This window comes from Phacochoerus africanus, chromosome 3 (genome assembly GCF_016906955.1).
Source record: "Phacochoerus africanus isolate WHEZ1 chromosome 3, ROS_Pafr_v1, whole genome shotgun sequence".
NCBI classification, from domain to species: domain Eukaryota; kingdom Metazoa; phylum Chordata; class Mammalia; order Artiodactyla; family Suidae; genus Phacochoerus; species Phacochoerus africanus.
In genome coordinates this window covers 3,299,829-3,316,722 of record NC_062546.1, presented here as the reverse complement: position 1 = coordinate 3,316,722, position 16,894 = coordinate 3,299,829, and the positions used below count along the sequence as shown (strand labels likewise).

Sequence of the window (16,894 nt, the reverse complement as noted above, 5' to 3'; positions counted from 1 at the left end):
CTGACAGCCAGCGCCTCACTGACACCTGTTTTCTTGCTGCCTTCTCTCTGCCTCTGAACGGCTCTCTTAGGAACCCTGCCGAGGAAATGCAAGAAGGAGCTGTTGGCAGTGAAGCTGAGGAACCGGCCCAGCAAGCAGGAACTAGAAGACAGAAACATCTTCCCCAGGAGGACGGACGAGGAGAGGCAGGAAATCCGGCAGCAGATTGAACTGAAGCTCTCCAAGTAAGTAGCCTATGTAGACACGGGCAGAGGCTGAGACCAGACCCCTCTGCCACCCCACCCTTCCCGCCCCGCAACGTCCCCCGCCCGCCATCACCACTGTCAGTGCTGGGGACCAGACGGTTCTTCGCTGTGGGCCCCGTCCGGGCGCTGTCGGATGCTGGGCAGCCTCCCTGGCCTCCGCAACTTACGTCCCCTGTGACAGCCTACGCTGTCCCCAGACATGGATGAATGCCCCTGGGGGCCAGTGGGAAAGCAGTGGACACAGAAATCTCATAAGGCCTGCGTTTGGGCCAAGCCCCGGGGCTGCCGGTGCTGCTGGTCTGTGGCCGCACCTGGAGGAACGGATCTCCCGGGCTTGGCGCTGCTGCTGTTTGGTTGACTCTGTGATTGGGTGGCCTGTGCGTGGCAGGATATTTAGCAGCGTCTCTGGCCTCTACCCTGGAGATGCTCACCGCCCCCCCCCAGCTGTGACAACCAAGTGTATCTTCATTGCCAAGTGTCCCCTGGGGTGGGGGTGGGCCCATGGCCTTACCTCCCCGGGTCTTAGTTTTCTCATCTATAAAGCGCTCCGGTCATTGTGAGTTTGGGGGGATTCGGTAAGGAAGGCACGTTGCAGGGCTCTGGCGCCGGTAGGGATGCAGGAACCCCCAGGGCTGACGGTGGCTGGGGAGGCCCGGGGCCGGTCCTTGCAGCCCCTCCTCCTGCCTCGGCTCGGCTCGCGTGGTGAGGGTGCCCACCGCCCAGATGGCTGTCAAGGTGCCTGTGGTTACCTGTGGCTTTGAACCCAGAACAGGCCTCCCCCCGCACTGCCCAGACCTGGGTCAGACTCGGGCGGGGCAGGATTTGAATGAATCCCCTGATTTCCACGGGGTTGGGGACCTTCTCCCTTCGGAACTTCTCAGCCCGATGGCAGTGAGATTGTCGGACCCACCAAGCACTTATCCCCCTGCATCTGGTCCCTCAACAAAGGCTGCTTTTACTCGCATGAGGAGCGGGCACCGTGGCATTGCTGGAGATAGGCTGCGGGTAGCGGGGCTGATCGCGCCTGAGAGCTCGAGTTCCGGGAGAGCAGGCTCAGACCTCTTCTGTGCGGCTGGTACCCACTCTGGGGCTCAGTACAGATGAGATGCTGGAACACAGGCAGCACAGCCGGGGGCAGTAGGAAGGGCAGGGCCAAGGAAGCCAGCACAGTACTGGGGCCCCAGCACGGAGGTCAGGCCCTGCCACAGGCGTGACCTCTCAGAGCTCCCCTGCAGAAAAGGCTGGGGACAAGCATTTCCTAAAGGGATGTCCCACCTAGTGTGACGTCTGCCGTCAGGGTGAACGGGCTCTCCATGGTCAAGGGAGTTGGGGAAACCATCGCACAAGCGATTTATTTGCTGCTGGACTTGTCAGAACCTTTAATGTAATTAAACCCCCATGGTTCTGCAAGAGGGGGTGCGGGACTTTGTCCTGTAACTGTGAGATCTTTCCTCCTCGGGCACCTCAGGTACCTTGGGGCCCCCTTGGGGAGGTGCCACTGTAGTCGCAAAGATGTGGGAGGAACCTGAGGGTGCTGGGACCGCCCACTTTGCAGCCACGTGGGGTGTGTCACACCTGGCGTTGGCCCCTGGCCCCCACTGCAGCTGGGGGGGTCCTTGGTGGGCTGTGGGGTGTCTGCATGGACCCCTGTGGTCAGACCTCGCCCACACTGGGCAGGATGGTGCTTGGATTTCTCAGGGAGTTGCTGGTGCAGTGCAAGGAGTGTGTGACCTTGGGCCAGGGGAGATGATGGGCAGCATCTCAACGTCCTAGGGTGACGTGGGGGACTCGGTGCCGCCACTACAATCAGGACTTTGATGGCTGATGCTTCAGGGTGGCCCTGTCAGCCTCTGCCTGTGAGCAAGGCCCCCAGTTCCGGTCTGGACCACAGGCTGCCGTGATGGCTTCTGGTCAGGGTGGGACAGGACCCCCGGAGTGCAGTCCCAGCACTGGCTGACGACTGGTAGCGCCTGCCTCTCTCTGGACCCCCAGATCCGGCATGAAAAGTGAAGAACAGGAGAATCAGTGCTTCCCCAACAGTAGTCACTGCGGAGGTACCAAGAAGAAGCTATAGGGCCTATAGAGCCCCAAGGACCCAATGACGTTCATTTTCCTAAGTCAACATTGCCTTGCGTTCAGTCATCCAAATCCATGGTCATCCTGGGTCTGATGCTCTTAGTTTTTTTTTTTGTTGTTGTTTTTTAAATAAAGAAGAAGAGCTGGTCTTCTTGTCTGTCCACCTGGGTATTCTGAAGCTCAAAGGAAAAGCCACAGGGAAAGGGGGCATCGTTAATAAAGCTTCCTGCCTACCTGCTGGAGTCATGATGGATGGTCTGTTTGGATCCTCTCTGTCACCTCCACCTCTTTGTAAACGTCCCCTTTCTTTTCACTGGTACACAGGCCATCTGCTGAATAACAGTGACATGCCAGGACACTAGGGCTCACAACATTTGTGTATGCTTCAGGCATGGCTTGATCCAGGTGCTCTACATGGCATTGACTGGAATTTCTCTATTGCTGTTTCTGGACTCTGCTTTGCTCTGTATGGATTCACTCTCTTGACTGTCCCACTCCATGTCCTGGCCTGAGAAGCTCCAGGCTTACATAGGAGCAGCAGAAAGATAAGTACTCTTTCCTCCTCAGGAAAAGCTCCAGGATCGAGTCTGATTCATTTGCCCGGGGGCAGGCACCCAGTCCTTAATCAATCACCTTGGCCCAAGGGGATGCAAGGGGCTGTTGGCCAAGTTTGGATCACATGCTGGTCCCTAAGCCCATCCCATGGCCAAGGGGATGTGCTGGCCCTCCGGGCTTAGTGCCTTACGGTATCCTTGTTGTCATCAGGTGGCTGGCATATGCCTTCCCCAGAAGCTGGGTTCTCTGTCTCTTGTTTCTAGTGAGATTAAAGTTCCTTTTTCTTTTTTTTAAAATTTTTATTTTGACTTCTAGGGCCGCACCTGTGGCTTATGGAAGTTCCCTGGTTAGGGGTCAAATAGAAGCTGCAGCTGCCAGCCTACACCACCGCCACAGTGGCACAGGATCTGAGCCACATCTGTGACCTACACTGCAGCTTGCACCAATGCCAGATCTTTAACCCACTGATCAAGGCCAGGGATCGAACCCGCAACCTCATGGTTCCTAGTCGGATTCGTTAACCACTGCGCCACAATGGGAACTCCTCTTTTTCTGTGTTTATTAGTTTCTTTTTGGTTTCTTCTGTTCTTTTTATATACTTTACCTGGTTTTTCTTTCTCGTGATGATTTTAGGAGTTTACTCTGGAAATTGCAGCTTCCAGTCCTTTCCAGTCTGTGTGATTCCCCTCTCCTCTGTCTTCTGGGCTCAGTACTGTCAGGTGCTTCTGGCTTTCCTTTGCTGTGCAAGTGGTTTCATTGTTAAGTTCATCAGGTTGTCAATCAGATACTTTAGGTGTCCCCAGACTTTTTCTGTGAAAGGCCAGAGACTGAATATTTCCGGCTCTGGGGACCCCACTGCGTCTGCTATGACCACACAACTCTGTTGTTGCCCTGACACAGCCAAAGCCAACACGTGGTGAGTGGGTACAGCTGTGAAACCATACGAACACGAGCAGCGGCCCAATGGTGACAAAATTTCACAGCCCCGATGCGCTATGGTTCACACTATTCATATCTTTTAAAACATCTTTCCCTGCCCAGAAGCCAAAAAAAACCTTACTTTTACCTGCATTACTTTTGCAGTTATCTTCTAACCATGCCGGTCCAGAATGGTTTTCCATTTGCTCAACAAACCAAGTTCTCTTTCAAAATAGAATATTGAGTGAACTAAAGAAAAATTAGGAATTCCCGTTGTGGCTCAGCGGAAACGAATCTGGCTATCATCCATGAGGATGCAGGTCTGATCCCTGGCCTCCCTCAGTGGGTTAAAGGATCCGTGAGCTGTGGTGTGTGTAGGTTACAGGCTCAACTCGAATCTGGCAATGCTGTGGCTGTGGTGTAGGCCGGCAGCTGCAGCTCGGATTTGACCCCTAGTCTGGGAACCTCCATATGCCGTGGGCGTGGCCCTAAAATGAAAGAAAAACATGGTAGTACATGTGATTCAAGAAAAACAAAATTATCCCCATGACGCTTGATATCAGAGAACTCTGGGGACCACACCCTGCCTCCCAGGGCAGAGGGAGGTGGGCGAAGGTGGGGTGACTGGAAGCCAGGGCCGAGGGTCTCCCAGGGCCCCTCATGCAGAGGTTCCCAGAGCGCAGACCCCTGGTCTGGATTTCCTCCATCACTCACTGAGTCTGTAACTAATTTTAAACCTTGGGCTGGAACATGGTAGCTCCTTGGATGTGTGTCATCGTGTTGAAAAGCGGAAACGTATCCCCAGAATCAGGCACGGAGAGTTCCGTGGTTGGGAAATCGCGTCCCAGGATGGCAGTTTGTTTCCCTGCAGACGAGGCTTAATTGGATCCTTTGTCTTTGTTTTGCCTCCTTTCAGAGATTCTTCTGCCATCACTTGCTGAATAATTCAGCCTCTGGTTGCCATGGTGACGCGCCATCCACCGTATCCTCAAGTGCAGTTGGTGTTTTCGGTTTGTTTATTTTTTTAATCTCCAGACCTTTACTGTTTGTCTTTGGGGCGCCTCTAGGGCTTTTCTGCCGCAGGGGTCACAGGGTCCCCTGAGTCTTTGCGCTGGCCCTGCAGATTCATGTGCCGGTGGAGTCAGCGTGGGGGACTACAGCCCCCGGAGACTGTCGCCGCCTTTCTGTACAGGAGCCCAACTCACCGTTACCGCCCGTGGAGATGTGTCTGCAGAGTGTTACTGACCCGCAGTTCTGGGCCTGGAAATTTACTGGAACACTCCCACTGATTGTGTGCCCACCACTCAGGGGAAACCCATAAGGATGTCTGACAGCTTTCTTCTTGTTGTTATTAAGGGTTTCAAGGGTCCAGCATTATAATTCAGCATCTGAGTGCACTGCAAAGGGATCAGGTGACAGCTTTTTCTTTTAAGTGCAGAGCCCGGGCGGTAGCAGTAAGTTTTGCTTCCTTTCCTTTGTTTCACCTTCATAGGCACCAATAGAGTAGGTGTTGTCATTGTCTCTGGTTATACGGACGAGAAAACGAAGGCTTGATGAGACAGGGTAAAGAACTTGCCCAGGATCACACAGCTCACGGACTGGGAATCAGGCCGAGGGCGGTCCCCCGAGAGCACCAGGCGGGGCCGCAGGTGCAGGGGGTCCTGGGAGGTGGCCTCCGTGCCTGGCTTATCTAAGTCTCTGCTTTGCATTTTCTCTTCTTGGTGTGGCTTCCATCAGGGCGCAGTCAGGCCTCCGGCCAACACTCTGGGCCTCTGAGCGAAATACCTCACTCACGTCTTTAACCCTGTAGTTAGGGAAAACATCCAGAGAGGGGCTCTCGGCCGGCCACGGGCTTTGGGGAAATGTAGATGGGTGGGTTCGAATCCCAGCCTTTCTGTCACAGCCCTGTGGGCTTGGGCCAGCACCACCACCTCTGAATCTCGCCCTGGCCTGGACACCGTGCTTGGCAGCACCTTCCTCCCAGGGCCCTTTGGAAGGTTCCAGGTCAGTCCCTCCATCCCCACAGGAGGTGCTCAGAGGGGCAGAGCAGCTGCTGTATGGTCCCTTGTCACCTGAGCAGGGGTGCAGGCCGCCCAGCAGGCCAGGCTAAGTCAGTGAGCTGCGCCTGGAGGGCCAAGGAGTGTAAGCGCAGCTGTTCATGATGATACATTGTTCTTATCCGTTACCACGGTGTCATCTGCCTGGAGACAGTGGAGGGATGCACGAACCTTCTATTAAATCTCCCTTGGGTGCCCCCTGCCCGGGGACCACATCGTGGAAGCTGATTAATGCTCAGCGGTGGTGTCCTCCAGGAGCTGGGAGTTGGCATCCTAAATGATCCTCGAGCTGGTCCTTTCGTACAGGGTGTTCTGCTGCATCCAGAACAGGCTGCCACCATTCAGGGCTCCAGGAAAACACAAATTCCTAGGGGGGAAAAAAAAGGTTGTGTGCTGCTGCTCCCATCCCCCGTGCTTGCTTTGGAATCTGCAGAATCTTGAGGAGAAGGCTCGATGCCTCTGAGCATGGGGTGGAGGCTGACATGCCTTATAAGCACAGGGCTGGCTGGCTGGACCGAGCCTTAGTCTGGTACTTTCTTTCAGCTGAAGTCCCAGGAAAACCAGGGCCGAGAGCAGGGTCTCCGTTCTGCGGATGCAGAGTTTTGAAAAATACAGAAACCTTAGTTGGCCTGGGCTTTGCAGGAAAAAAAAGTGACTCAGTTGCTAGAAAGGAAGCCACTGCTTTAGGAAGTTTTGAGCCTTCATTGCACAGCGTGGAAGATTGCCTCATAACAGATTCCGATAAATAATTCGCCAATTTCCCTATTCCCGACCTGCAGTGCTGGGTAGGAGCCCAGCTCATCCTGGGTGGCTGGAATCCAGCCTTGTAGGCATCATCTAAGAGGGACAGAAAAGCAAAGTTATTAAAAATGGTTGCTGCTAACATTTATTTCATGCCTTCTGGGTACCAGCTTCCTGCTATGTGCTCTGTGCATCTTACCTCCTTGGGGCTTTGCGAGAGCCCTCCAGGGTGGGTGCTCTTAACGGTGGGGCCAGGGGTAGCTGCTCATCTGAACCACACCACTTCCCACACCTGAGTGCCCATCCAGATCACCAGGGAGCGTGAAAACGCAGATTCCCAGACCACGCTCCAATCCCGTGAATAGGAATCTGTATGTTAACAGAACCCTTCTCTCCTGTGTCACTGCTGCCCCCTGTCCCCTTCTTCATGACCCTGTCTTCTGAGCCTCAGGATCAAAACAAACTGTATTTCTGTGGAACAGATGCCACAGAACAGTTAGTGTCTTAAGGAGAATGCACATTTTGTAGTTAAGTGTGTTTCTGATTTCGCCTTGCCCACCAGGAAGCTCAGAGCCAAGTGTACCTCTACCTGTTGCAGCTGGGTTGTGTCATTTGGGTTGTGTGTCTGTGTTTGACCTTCTGTTGTACGACCTTGGCCTTCATTTCCTCAACTCTTTTCTTTTTTTGGAAAGAGGAAGTCTCATATTTATTGATCATGCCACATAATAATTCTTTCGCTTACGTTACATTTCGTAGTGTAGCTCTCCGGAAGCTCTGGTAGTATTCTTTTTGTAAATTGAAGTATAGTTGATTTACCACATTGTGTTAATTTTCGGTGTACAGCCTGGTGATTCTGTATCTTTGCAGATCATACTCCATTATAGGTTGTTACAAGATAGTGGGGATAATTCCCTGTGCCACACAGTAGGTCCTTGCCGTTTATCTGCTTTATGTATAGATTAGTGTGTATCTGTGAACCCCCTAATTTGTCCCTGCCCTTCTCCCTCTCCCCTTTGGTAACCACCAGTTTGTTTTCTATGTCTGGGAGTCTGTTTCTGCTTTGTAAATACAGTCATTTCTATTATTTTTTACTTCTTATTTATTTTTATTTATTATTATTATTATTACTTTGTCTTTTTAAGGCTGTACCAGCAGCATATGGAAGTTCCCAGTCTAGGAGTCGAATTGGGGCTGTAGCCACCGGCCTACCCCACAGCCACAGCAATGGCAGTTCTGAGCCACATCTGTGACCTACACCACAGCTCACGGCAATGCCGGATCCTTAACCCACTGAGCAAGGCCAGGGACCGAACCTGCATCCTCATGGATAATGGTCAGATTCATTTCTGCTGAGCCACGATGGAAACTTCTGTATTATTTTTTAGATTCCACATATAAGTGGTATCATATCGTGCTTGTCTTTCTCTCTCTGACTTATTTCACTAAGCATTAATAATCTCTAGAAGTTCCCGTCGTGGCGCAGTGGTTAACGAATCCGACTAGGAACCATGAGGTTGCGGGTTTGATCTCTGCCCTTGCTCAGTGGGTTAAGGATCCGGCATTGCCGTGAGCTGTGGTGTAGGTTGCAGACACGGCTCGGATCCCGCGTTGCTGTGGCTGTGGTGTAGGCGGGTGGCTACAGCTCCGATTTGACCCCTAGCCTGGGAACCTCCATATGCTGCAGGAGCGGCCCCAGAAAAGGCAAAAAGACAAAAAATAAAAATAAAAATAAAAAAATCTCTAGGTCCATCTACACTGCTGCCAATGTCAGTACTTCATTCTTTTTATGGCTGAATAATACTCCAGTGTGTGTGTGTGTGTGTGTGTCTGTGTGTGTGTCTGTGTCTGTCTGTCTGTCTGTGTGGACACATCACATCTTACGTCTTCTCAAGCCATTTATCTGTTGATGGACACGTAGGTTGCTTCCCAGTCTTGTGTCATGTATCTTTTTGAATTGGAGTTTTTGCCACATGCCCAGGAGTAGGAATGCTGGATCATATGGTAGTTCTCTTTTTAGTTTTTTAAGAGACCTCTGTACTGTTCATAGTGGCTGCACCAATTTACATTCCCAACAGAGTAGGAGGGTCCCCTTTTCTCCACACCCTCTCTAATACTGATTGTTTGTGGACTTTTAATTAATGGCCATTCGGACTGGCGTGAGGTGATACCTCATTGGGGTTTTGATTTGCATTTCTCTAAAAATTAGCAGTGTTCGAGAGTTCCTGCCGTGGCTCAGTGGTAACGAACCCGACTAGCATCCATGAGAACACAGATTTGATCCCTGGCCTCACTCAGTGGGTTCCGGACCTGGTATTGCTGTGAGCTGTGGTGTAGGTTGCGGATGTGGCTTGGATCTGGCATGGCCGTGGCTGTGGTGTAGACCGGCAGCTACAGCTCCAATTTGACCCCTAGCCTAGGAACCTCCATATGCCGTGGGCATGGTGCTCAAAAGACCAACAAAAATAAAATAAAAACAGCAACATCAAGCATCTTCTCATGTGCCTATTGCCCATCTGCACATCTTCTTTGGAGAAAGTCTATTGACGTCTTCTGCCCATTTTTTGATTGGGTTGTTTGATTTTTTTGATATTGAGTTGTATGAGCTGTTGGTATAGTTTGGGTGTTAACTCCCTGTCAGCCATATCATTTGCGAATATTTCCTCCAGTTCTGTGTGTTGTCTTTTCATCTTGTTGATGGTTTCCTTTGCTGTGCCAACGATTTTAATTATAGGTCCCATTTATTTCTTTCTGCTTTTATTCCTTTTGCCTTAGGAGACAGACCCAAGAAAATAGTGCTATGACTTATGTCTAAGAGGGTTCTGCCTACATTCTCTTCTAGGAGTTTTATGGTTTCAGGTCTTAAAATTAGGCCTTTACACCATTTTGAGTTTATTTTTGTATACGTCCAGTGAGGGAGTGTTCTAATCTCCTTAACTTACAAGTGGCTGTCCAGTTTTCCCAGCACCACTTGCTGCAAATGCTCTCTTTTCCCCATTGTGTATTCTTGCCTCCTTTGTCATAGATTAATTGACTTTATGGGGTCAGTTTGTTTCTGGGCTCTCGCTTCTATTCCATTGACCTATGTGTCTGTTTTGTGCCAGTGCCATACTGGTTCTATTACGGTAGCTTTGTAGTATAGTCTGAAGTCTAGCAGGTTATGCCTCCAGGTTGGTTCTTTTTGCTTGGGATTGCTTTAATTTGTTCAACTCTTAATTTTGTCTTTGGGGTGTGTATTTTGCAATACATCATTTCAAATCCATTTCTAGATGTTAACTCTAAAAATGTGAGTAGCCATTCCTGTGGTGGCTCAGTAGGTTAAGAACCCGACTGGCATCCCTGAGGATGCAGGTTGATCCTTGGTCTCACTCAGTGGATGAAGGATCCGGCAGTGCCGTGAGCTGTGGTGTAGGTGGCAGATGCAACCTGAATCTGGCATTGCTATGGCTGTAATGTAGGCAGGTCCGATTTGACCCCTAGCCTGGGAACTTTCATATGCTGTGGGTGTGGACCTAAAAAGACCAAAAAAAGTGAGTAAATATATATATATTTTTTTAATGGGGCCCCTCTTCACACACCTGAGCGATTTCGCCACCTCACATCATGTCAGAAGGGCTTTCTCTGCTTCCACGAAGTATTTGAATGTTGGTTTTTAACAGAGGCCTGGTGTGTAGGGAGTGGACAGACATTCTATAGCTTTGCTTCTCCCTCCCTCAATCAGCAGACTTTTAGTCCTGCTGCAAAATCTTTACTTTTAAGATCAAGCTACATGCAATGTTTATTTCCATGCATCAGTGGGTTTTTTTTCCTTTCTGTGGATTATTTATATGAGCCACAGTTCCAAAATGCAAAAAAGAAGAGGAAGAAAAATGCACTGAATTAGACAATGTCATCATTCAAGAATGAAGCCCAGTGTTCAGCAGAAACCGGCAGATCACTGGGCAAAAACAGCCTGGAATTCCTGGTGCAAGAGGATGGGGGCGAAATTTCTAAACAAATATATGAAAATAATTCAACTTCACTGGTAAGTGCAGGCATTAAGAATTCATAGTAACAGGAGTTCCCGTTGTGACTCAGCAGTAACGAACCTGACTGGTATCCATGAGGATGCAGGTTCGATCCCTGGCCTCCCTCAGTGGGTTAAGGATCCGGTGTTGCTGTGAGCTGTGGTGTAAGGCGCAGATGTGGCTCAGATTCCATGTGGCTGTGGCTGTGGTGTAGGCCGGCAGCTGTAGCTCCAATGAGACCCCTAGCCTGGGACCCTCCGTATGCTATGGGTGCGGCCCTAAAAAGACAAAAAGAAAAAAAAGAATTCGTAGTAACAGGGAACTTTTCATCCCCAATTAAAAATGACAATAAAACTTTTAATTATTAATTTTTCCTCATACGTCACTAATATAAATACTGATAATGGACTGAAAACACCCTGCCCTGGCAGGTGGTGCTTTACCTGCCATCCTCTGCTGGCAGCCAGGTGACTCAAAATAAGGGGACAGAGGAAGAGCCAGGATGACAGTCTGCACAGATTAACCAACCCTTTTTTGCGCTTCTGGGAGTTATGCTATGGAATTTAGAGGAAGGTCAGTGTTGTGATGGTAACACAGAGCCCAGCGGTGGACTTTGCTCGTGCACAGTCGGCAGGTTCTGCTTGGCGGAGGGGGGTGGCGGCCAGGCCACTTGGGGAACAGACACAGATGCCCCTGTTAACTTTGCGAGCCTCCCTGGTTCTTTGCTTTCGGGACCTCGTGGAGAGATGGAAAGTCCTGTCAGTATCAGATGGTACCTGGGCTGCTTCTGCCCAGAGATGCTGTTCTCGACACATCACACCCACCCAGCCGATGAGGTCGACAGCCCTTCACCCGATCGGAGGTGAGGCCGTGGGAACCACTGCAAATGCCTTGGCGCAAGGCACCCACTGCTGAGTGGGTCGGGATCCAGCACTGCCCTGGAGCAGGGTCCCCGGAGCAGGTAGATCTGGGCCTGGCCGGGCTGCGTGGCCCTGGGAAGGTCCTTAACTGCCTGTCTCCTCCCAGCTCCCCTGGGGGGGCACCTTAGAGCACCTGCACCTCTGAGCCTCTGCCAGTGGCCCCAGTGCTGTCGCCCACTTGACCTTTGCCTGCGCCCCCCCATCACTCATGGCCTCTTGGGGACAAGGCCTTGCTGTGGTGGGGTCTCAGCCCTGTGACCCCTTTAGTGTCTGTGGGGGAAGGGTCAGGACACAGCGTGACAGCCAAGAGCCTCCATCCCTGGCTGGGCTGCAGGGGGGGCAGGTCTGTTTTGAGTCCTGCGGATGGAACATGCTGAGACTGTTTCCGGAGAAGCTGTCACTCGGGCTGTGAAGGGGACGTGGCGCTGGGCTAGCTGGGGGTGGGCTTGGTCCCTCTGGGCCTTTGTTCTGTGGCCCATTTGTACCCAAACCTGTGCAGACAGTGGCTCTCACTTTTCAGAAGTGTCCTTTGGCCAAGTTCGGGCCAGTTGAGGTGGGGAGCCAGCTTCCGACGCCAGGTTTCGTGACACTGTGAATTGCAGCAGTGAATCGTGGAGGTTGACCCTGACCGCTGGCGGGGACGCAGCTGCTCGTGTCTCCAGCCCGCTGCTGCGTTGGGCAGGGACGGTCCTCCTCCCCGCTTTGCAGAGGAGGGGGCCGGGCGGTGAAGCGGGGTCCCAGCGTCTGTTAGGAGCCCCCAGACCATGGGTTCCAGGGCCCCCCGCTCCCCCGCTGAGGAGCATCCTGTGCTCATCTTGCACACAGGGCCAGAGGCACAGGATGAGCTACAGCCCAATCTGATGTCTGTCTGTCTGTCTTTTTAGATTCTAGGACTTCGGTTGACTCAGATTGTTGTATTGGTTTCAGGTGCACAGCAAAGTGAATCAGTTACAGACCCATGGATCCATTCTTTTTTCAGATTCTTTCCCCACACTGGTTATTACAGAATATTGAAGAGAGTTCCCTGTGCTGTACAGCAGGTCCTCGTTGGTTACCTATTTTATATATTGTAGCATGTAGTTGTTAATCCCAAACTCCTCCTGGAGCCCTGTCCCTGTGTTCCCCTTTGGTAAGCAAAAGTTTGCTTTTCGAAATCTGTGAGTCTGTTTCTGTTTGGTAAATAAGCTCTTTTGTATCATTTTTAAAATTGGATCCCACATATAGGTGATATCATGTGCTGTTTGTCTTTCTGTGACTGACGGACTTCACTTAGTATGAGAGTCTCTAGTTCCATCCAGGTTGCTGCAAATGGCATTATTGTGTTCTTTTTTATGGCTGAGTAGTATTCCATTGGGTATATGTACCACATCTTCTTCATCCACTCCTCTGTCAATGGACATTTCAGTTGCTCCATGTCTTGGCTCTTGTGAATAGTGCTGAAAGGAGCATCAGGGTGTCAGTCCAGTTTCTGGTGCTTCAGAACTAACTAGCAGGTAACCTCCACATCCTTCGCTGGTCCTTTGTCTGCTGCAGCATGGGCAGCCCTAGAGCCTTCCCTTTGTGTTCTGCATCTTGTGGGGCCTTGTATGCGCAGCACGACATGGGACCCCCCCCCCGATGCCCACATTGTAGCCTCTGAGGACTCAGCACATGGCACCCCTAGATCAGGGCTGGCACAGCTGCTGCCGACTGTGCTTGGGTAATAACAGCTATTACCGCCACCCTTAGAATTCCTTGGAGATACTGCCTCCTTCCTACCCCACGGCTTGTGCACGGTTGCTGTGACACAAGGCAATGCTGTAAATGACTTTCCGGGAAGGTCGTGACTGCAGGAGAGCAGCCGGCTTCCTCTGTGCCCCCTGGGGACACAGCCCCCAGTCACAGACTTCCCTTCCTGTGGGAGCACAGGGGCTGGGGGCTGGGGGGCGGCGGTGCATCTAGATCACCCACTGTGCCTGATAAAATGCGCACCAAAGTAAATACAAACCAGACACAGAAGTGGAGGGCTCGGGAGGGAGGGTTAATCCGGCAGGAGGGAGGCTGAGCTGGGGGTGCAGGCCGCAGAGGGGGTGCCATGGAGCACGGTTTGGACGGCCGGCCTCACAGGTGGCAGTGCAGGTGTCAGACTGGAGTGCAAGGATGTCCCAGACAGAGAGGGGCCACGAGAACCTACCACGGCCTGCCCTGCATTGCCCCTCGGAGAACGAGGTGGGGCTGAGAAGGGCGGGCCGGGGAGGCGGGCGGGCTCCGCAGGGCCGGGTGCTGGGCTCTCCCTGCTTTCCATCCGCACTCAGCTGCCTCTGGTCATTCCGGGCTCGGCTCGTGTCACCTCGGCAGAAGAGCCTTCCTCAATGCCCCCTGTCCTCCCCAGGGGCCTGGCCTCACACCAGCTCCCTCTGCATCTCGTCATCCCCTGCTATCTGCGTGACACTTTCTGCTGCCTGAGGTCACCCTTTTGGATCCCTTTCTGTGCCTCGTCAGGGGCTGTCTGCTGCTAGAGCCTGCCTGTGTCCTTCATCCGATGTGCCCTGGTGCCGTTTATTCCCATTTTTGAGCAGCCGCTTGAGAAATAGGCCTAAATGGTGAATAGACGTGTCCGGCCTCTACTGAGAAGCAGCGAGGGTCCCTGGAGGGGTCATGCGCAGGGGTGTGGCGGAGGGGGGCCACCCGGCCTGCACGGGAGGGCTCAGGTGGGGACCTTGACAGTGGACTTGGAAGTGCTGCAGGAAAGGCATGTCATCAGGTGGCCCTGGGGCTGGAGAGAGTGGACTCGGCCGCTGGGGGAGGACGAGGAGCAGGACCCCCCGGGTGAGGACTTGAGGAGGGGGCCTGGTCGGGCGGAGCCGGTATGCTGGGCACAGGGGAGGGGGCTCAGGAGGAAGGGAGGGAGGCGTGCGCGGAAGCTTCTGTGTCCAGACCCTTATTGGCATGTCTCTGGCACATCCGCGACTCTGGCGCTGTTAGCGGCGGTCCGATCCACAAACAGGGGGCGCGCGTCGACTGCGTGGAGGACCTCCACGGGCACTTTTGAATGGACGGCAGATACAGGCAGTGCCAGCTCAAGACCAAGGGCAGTGAAGACCCAGCATGGAGTTTTACGGGGTCCTGTGGGTCCTTTTATCACGGGGTCGTTTCCTACCGCAGTGTTCTCCCTCGGGCCTCCCATCACAGCTGCAGAAGGAGACGTTGTGGCCAGCTGTTTTCTTGGGGACAGAGCAGGTTTAATAAGCCCCGTCCATCTAGGGAAACAGGGCAGCGTTAAATGCAACCCCCCGGAGGAAGTGAGATCCACTTTTCTCGGTTCTGAAAGCCCGCAGGGTTCAAGCTGTGGGACATTGTTGACGCTGGGCTGGCCCATCAGGGGCCAGGCTTCTGTTTAGGACAAGGGACAGGCTGAGACCTTTCTCACATGCTGAGGAGGAGCCGGGCCAGGGCTCCCCCACTTAGGGGGTGGAGTCTCGCAGCCGAGCTGGGGCTGCAGTCCGTGGGGCCCGGCTGGACAGAGTCAGGCCGGGTCTGCGGAGACAGGCTCATGGTTACTGAACAGCCATCCACGAGGAAGGCACACGCTGTTCTCCCGGCCTCAGCCCGGCTGCATGACGAGAACCCTCAGAGGGCTGAACTCAATGTCCTGGTACGTGAAGGTACCTTGTCCTGCTCAGTCTCTGAAGTGACCAGTGGGGCAACTTCCAGAGGGATGTTCAGACAGTAGACGGAAGAACCACGATGAGTAATGAGAGGACGAATAACTCATTATGCCCGAGATGATCTTGAACAGAAAACTAATAGCGGGGCCCCTGCGGCAGGAAGAAGCACAGCTGTGCTCGAGGCGGGAGGTGCGGGTGTAGGTGTGACAGCCTCTCACTTTACAGCGAACCCTCAGTCTGCAAAGTAGATGCTTACGCCTGTGATTATGCACCTTTGGGGACTGGGAATTTAAGAATTTGATGGAAGCCTAAATAAAACTGGGTATAATAATATCTCCCATGATTTCTGGAATTTTGCCACTTGTCTAGTGCAGTCTGCACGTGTAAGGACTGGTGGCTCTCCCTTCCTGAGTGGTGGGTCTGACACCTCCCGTTTTGCATGCGAGGAAACTGAGGCTCGGGATTGCTGGTGGCCAGTGAGTAGCTGGGCAAGGACATGAACTGCCGAGCTCAGAGTCATTCTCTCAGCACCCACTGCCTGTGGTAGCCTGCTCTGTCACTCCTTGAGGCTGGTCCGTGGACCATTCCCCGGTTCAGAACCACTGAATTGTTTGTATGACCCTCCACCTGTGCAGTAGTTGTTCCTTGAAGGAAGGATCTTACTTGTTCAGTTTTATCTGCGGTGCCCACCACAGTGCCTGGTGCAAGGTAGGCGCCCAGCTAACAACTGCTGAATGGATGGGTTAACTTGGATGAATAGATGGAGATTGAGAGATGGGTGGTTGGGAGGTTAGTTAGATGGATGGGTTGGTAGACGGAGAGGTGGGTAGATGGACAGTTAAGTGGTTGCAATGTTGGATGGATGGGTGGATGGACATGTGGGTGGGTGGATGGAAGGATGTGTGGATGGTTGGATGGAAGGACGGATGGATAGATGGATGATGTGTGGATGTACAGATGGATGTGGGGATGGACAGATGGATGGGTGGATGGATGGAAGGATGGATGTGTGATGAATGGATATATAGGTGGATGGATGGGTGGGTGGGTGGATGGATCAGGGGGTTGGGATGGGTTGGAGATGGATGGGGTGGGCTGGATGGATAGATGGATGGGTGAGTGGATGGATGGATAGATGGATGGGTGGGTGGGTGGATGGATAGGTGATGGTGGGTGGATGGCTTTATAGTGCGCTGGTGTGGTGGCTGGCTGGCTCGCTGGCTGGGTGCGTGGCTGGCTGGCTCGCTGGCTGGTGGGCTGGCTGGCTCGCTGGCTGGGTGCGTGGCTGGCTGGCTCGCTGGCTGGGTGGTGGTGGCTGGCTCGCTGGCTGGGTGGGTGGGTGGCTGGCTCGCTGGCTGGGTGGGTGGCTGGCTAGCTGGCTGGGTGGGTGGCTGGCTGGATCGATGGCTGGTGCGTGGATGGGGTGGGCAGGCCGATGATTAGATGATCACGTAGTTAATGAATAGGTCGGTGGGTACATAGCGTTGGATATTGGATGGTTAGATGAACACCCAGTACACCAGGCCGGGGTAGGGTACAGTCAGTAAGAATGTAGTTCAACAAAGTAGATGTGCTTTGAATAAATGTCTTCCTGTGGGTAGTAGATTCTTAAGATACCTGATTTATCCACCAATTTCAGGTAGATCTTTCAAGGCGTACTTGCGGGTAATGTGAACTTACAGATCTATGGTGGGTGTTGCTAATTTGGGGGTTTTTCTGTCTCTGGGATGC

The 16,894-nt window shown here is 52.7% G+C and overlaps 1 protein-coding gene across 1 annotated transcript in view; it reads left to right on the top strand.

Moving 5' to 3' along the window:
- The window catches only part of PHACTR3 (phosphatase and actin regulator 3), a 111,453-nt gene that overhangs the window by 69,179 nt on the left and 25,380 nt on the right, over positions 1–16,894 (top strand). The window contains exon 9 of the mRNA XM_047770540.1: positions 71–224. Coding sequence (XP_047626496.1) covers positions 71–224 — 154 coding nt within the window. The remainder of the gene's footprint in view (positions 1–70; positions 225–16,894) is intronic.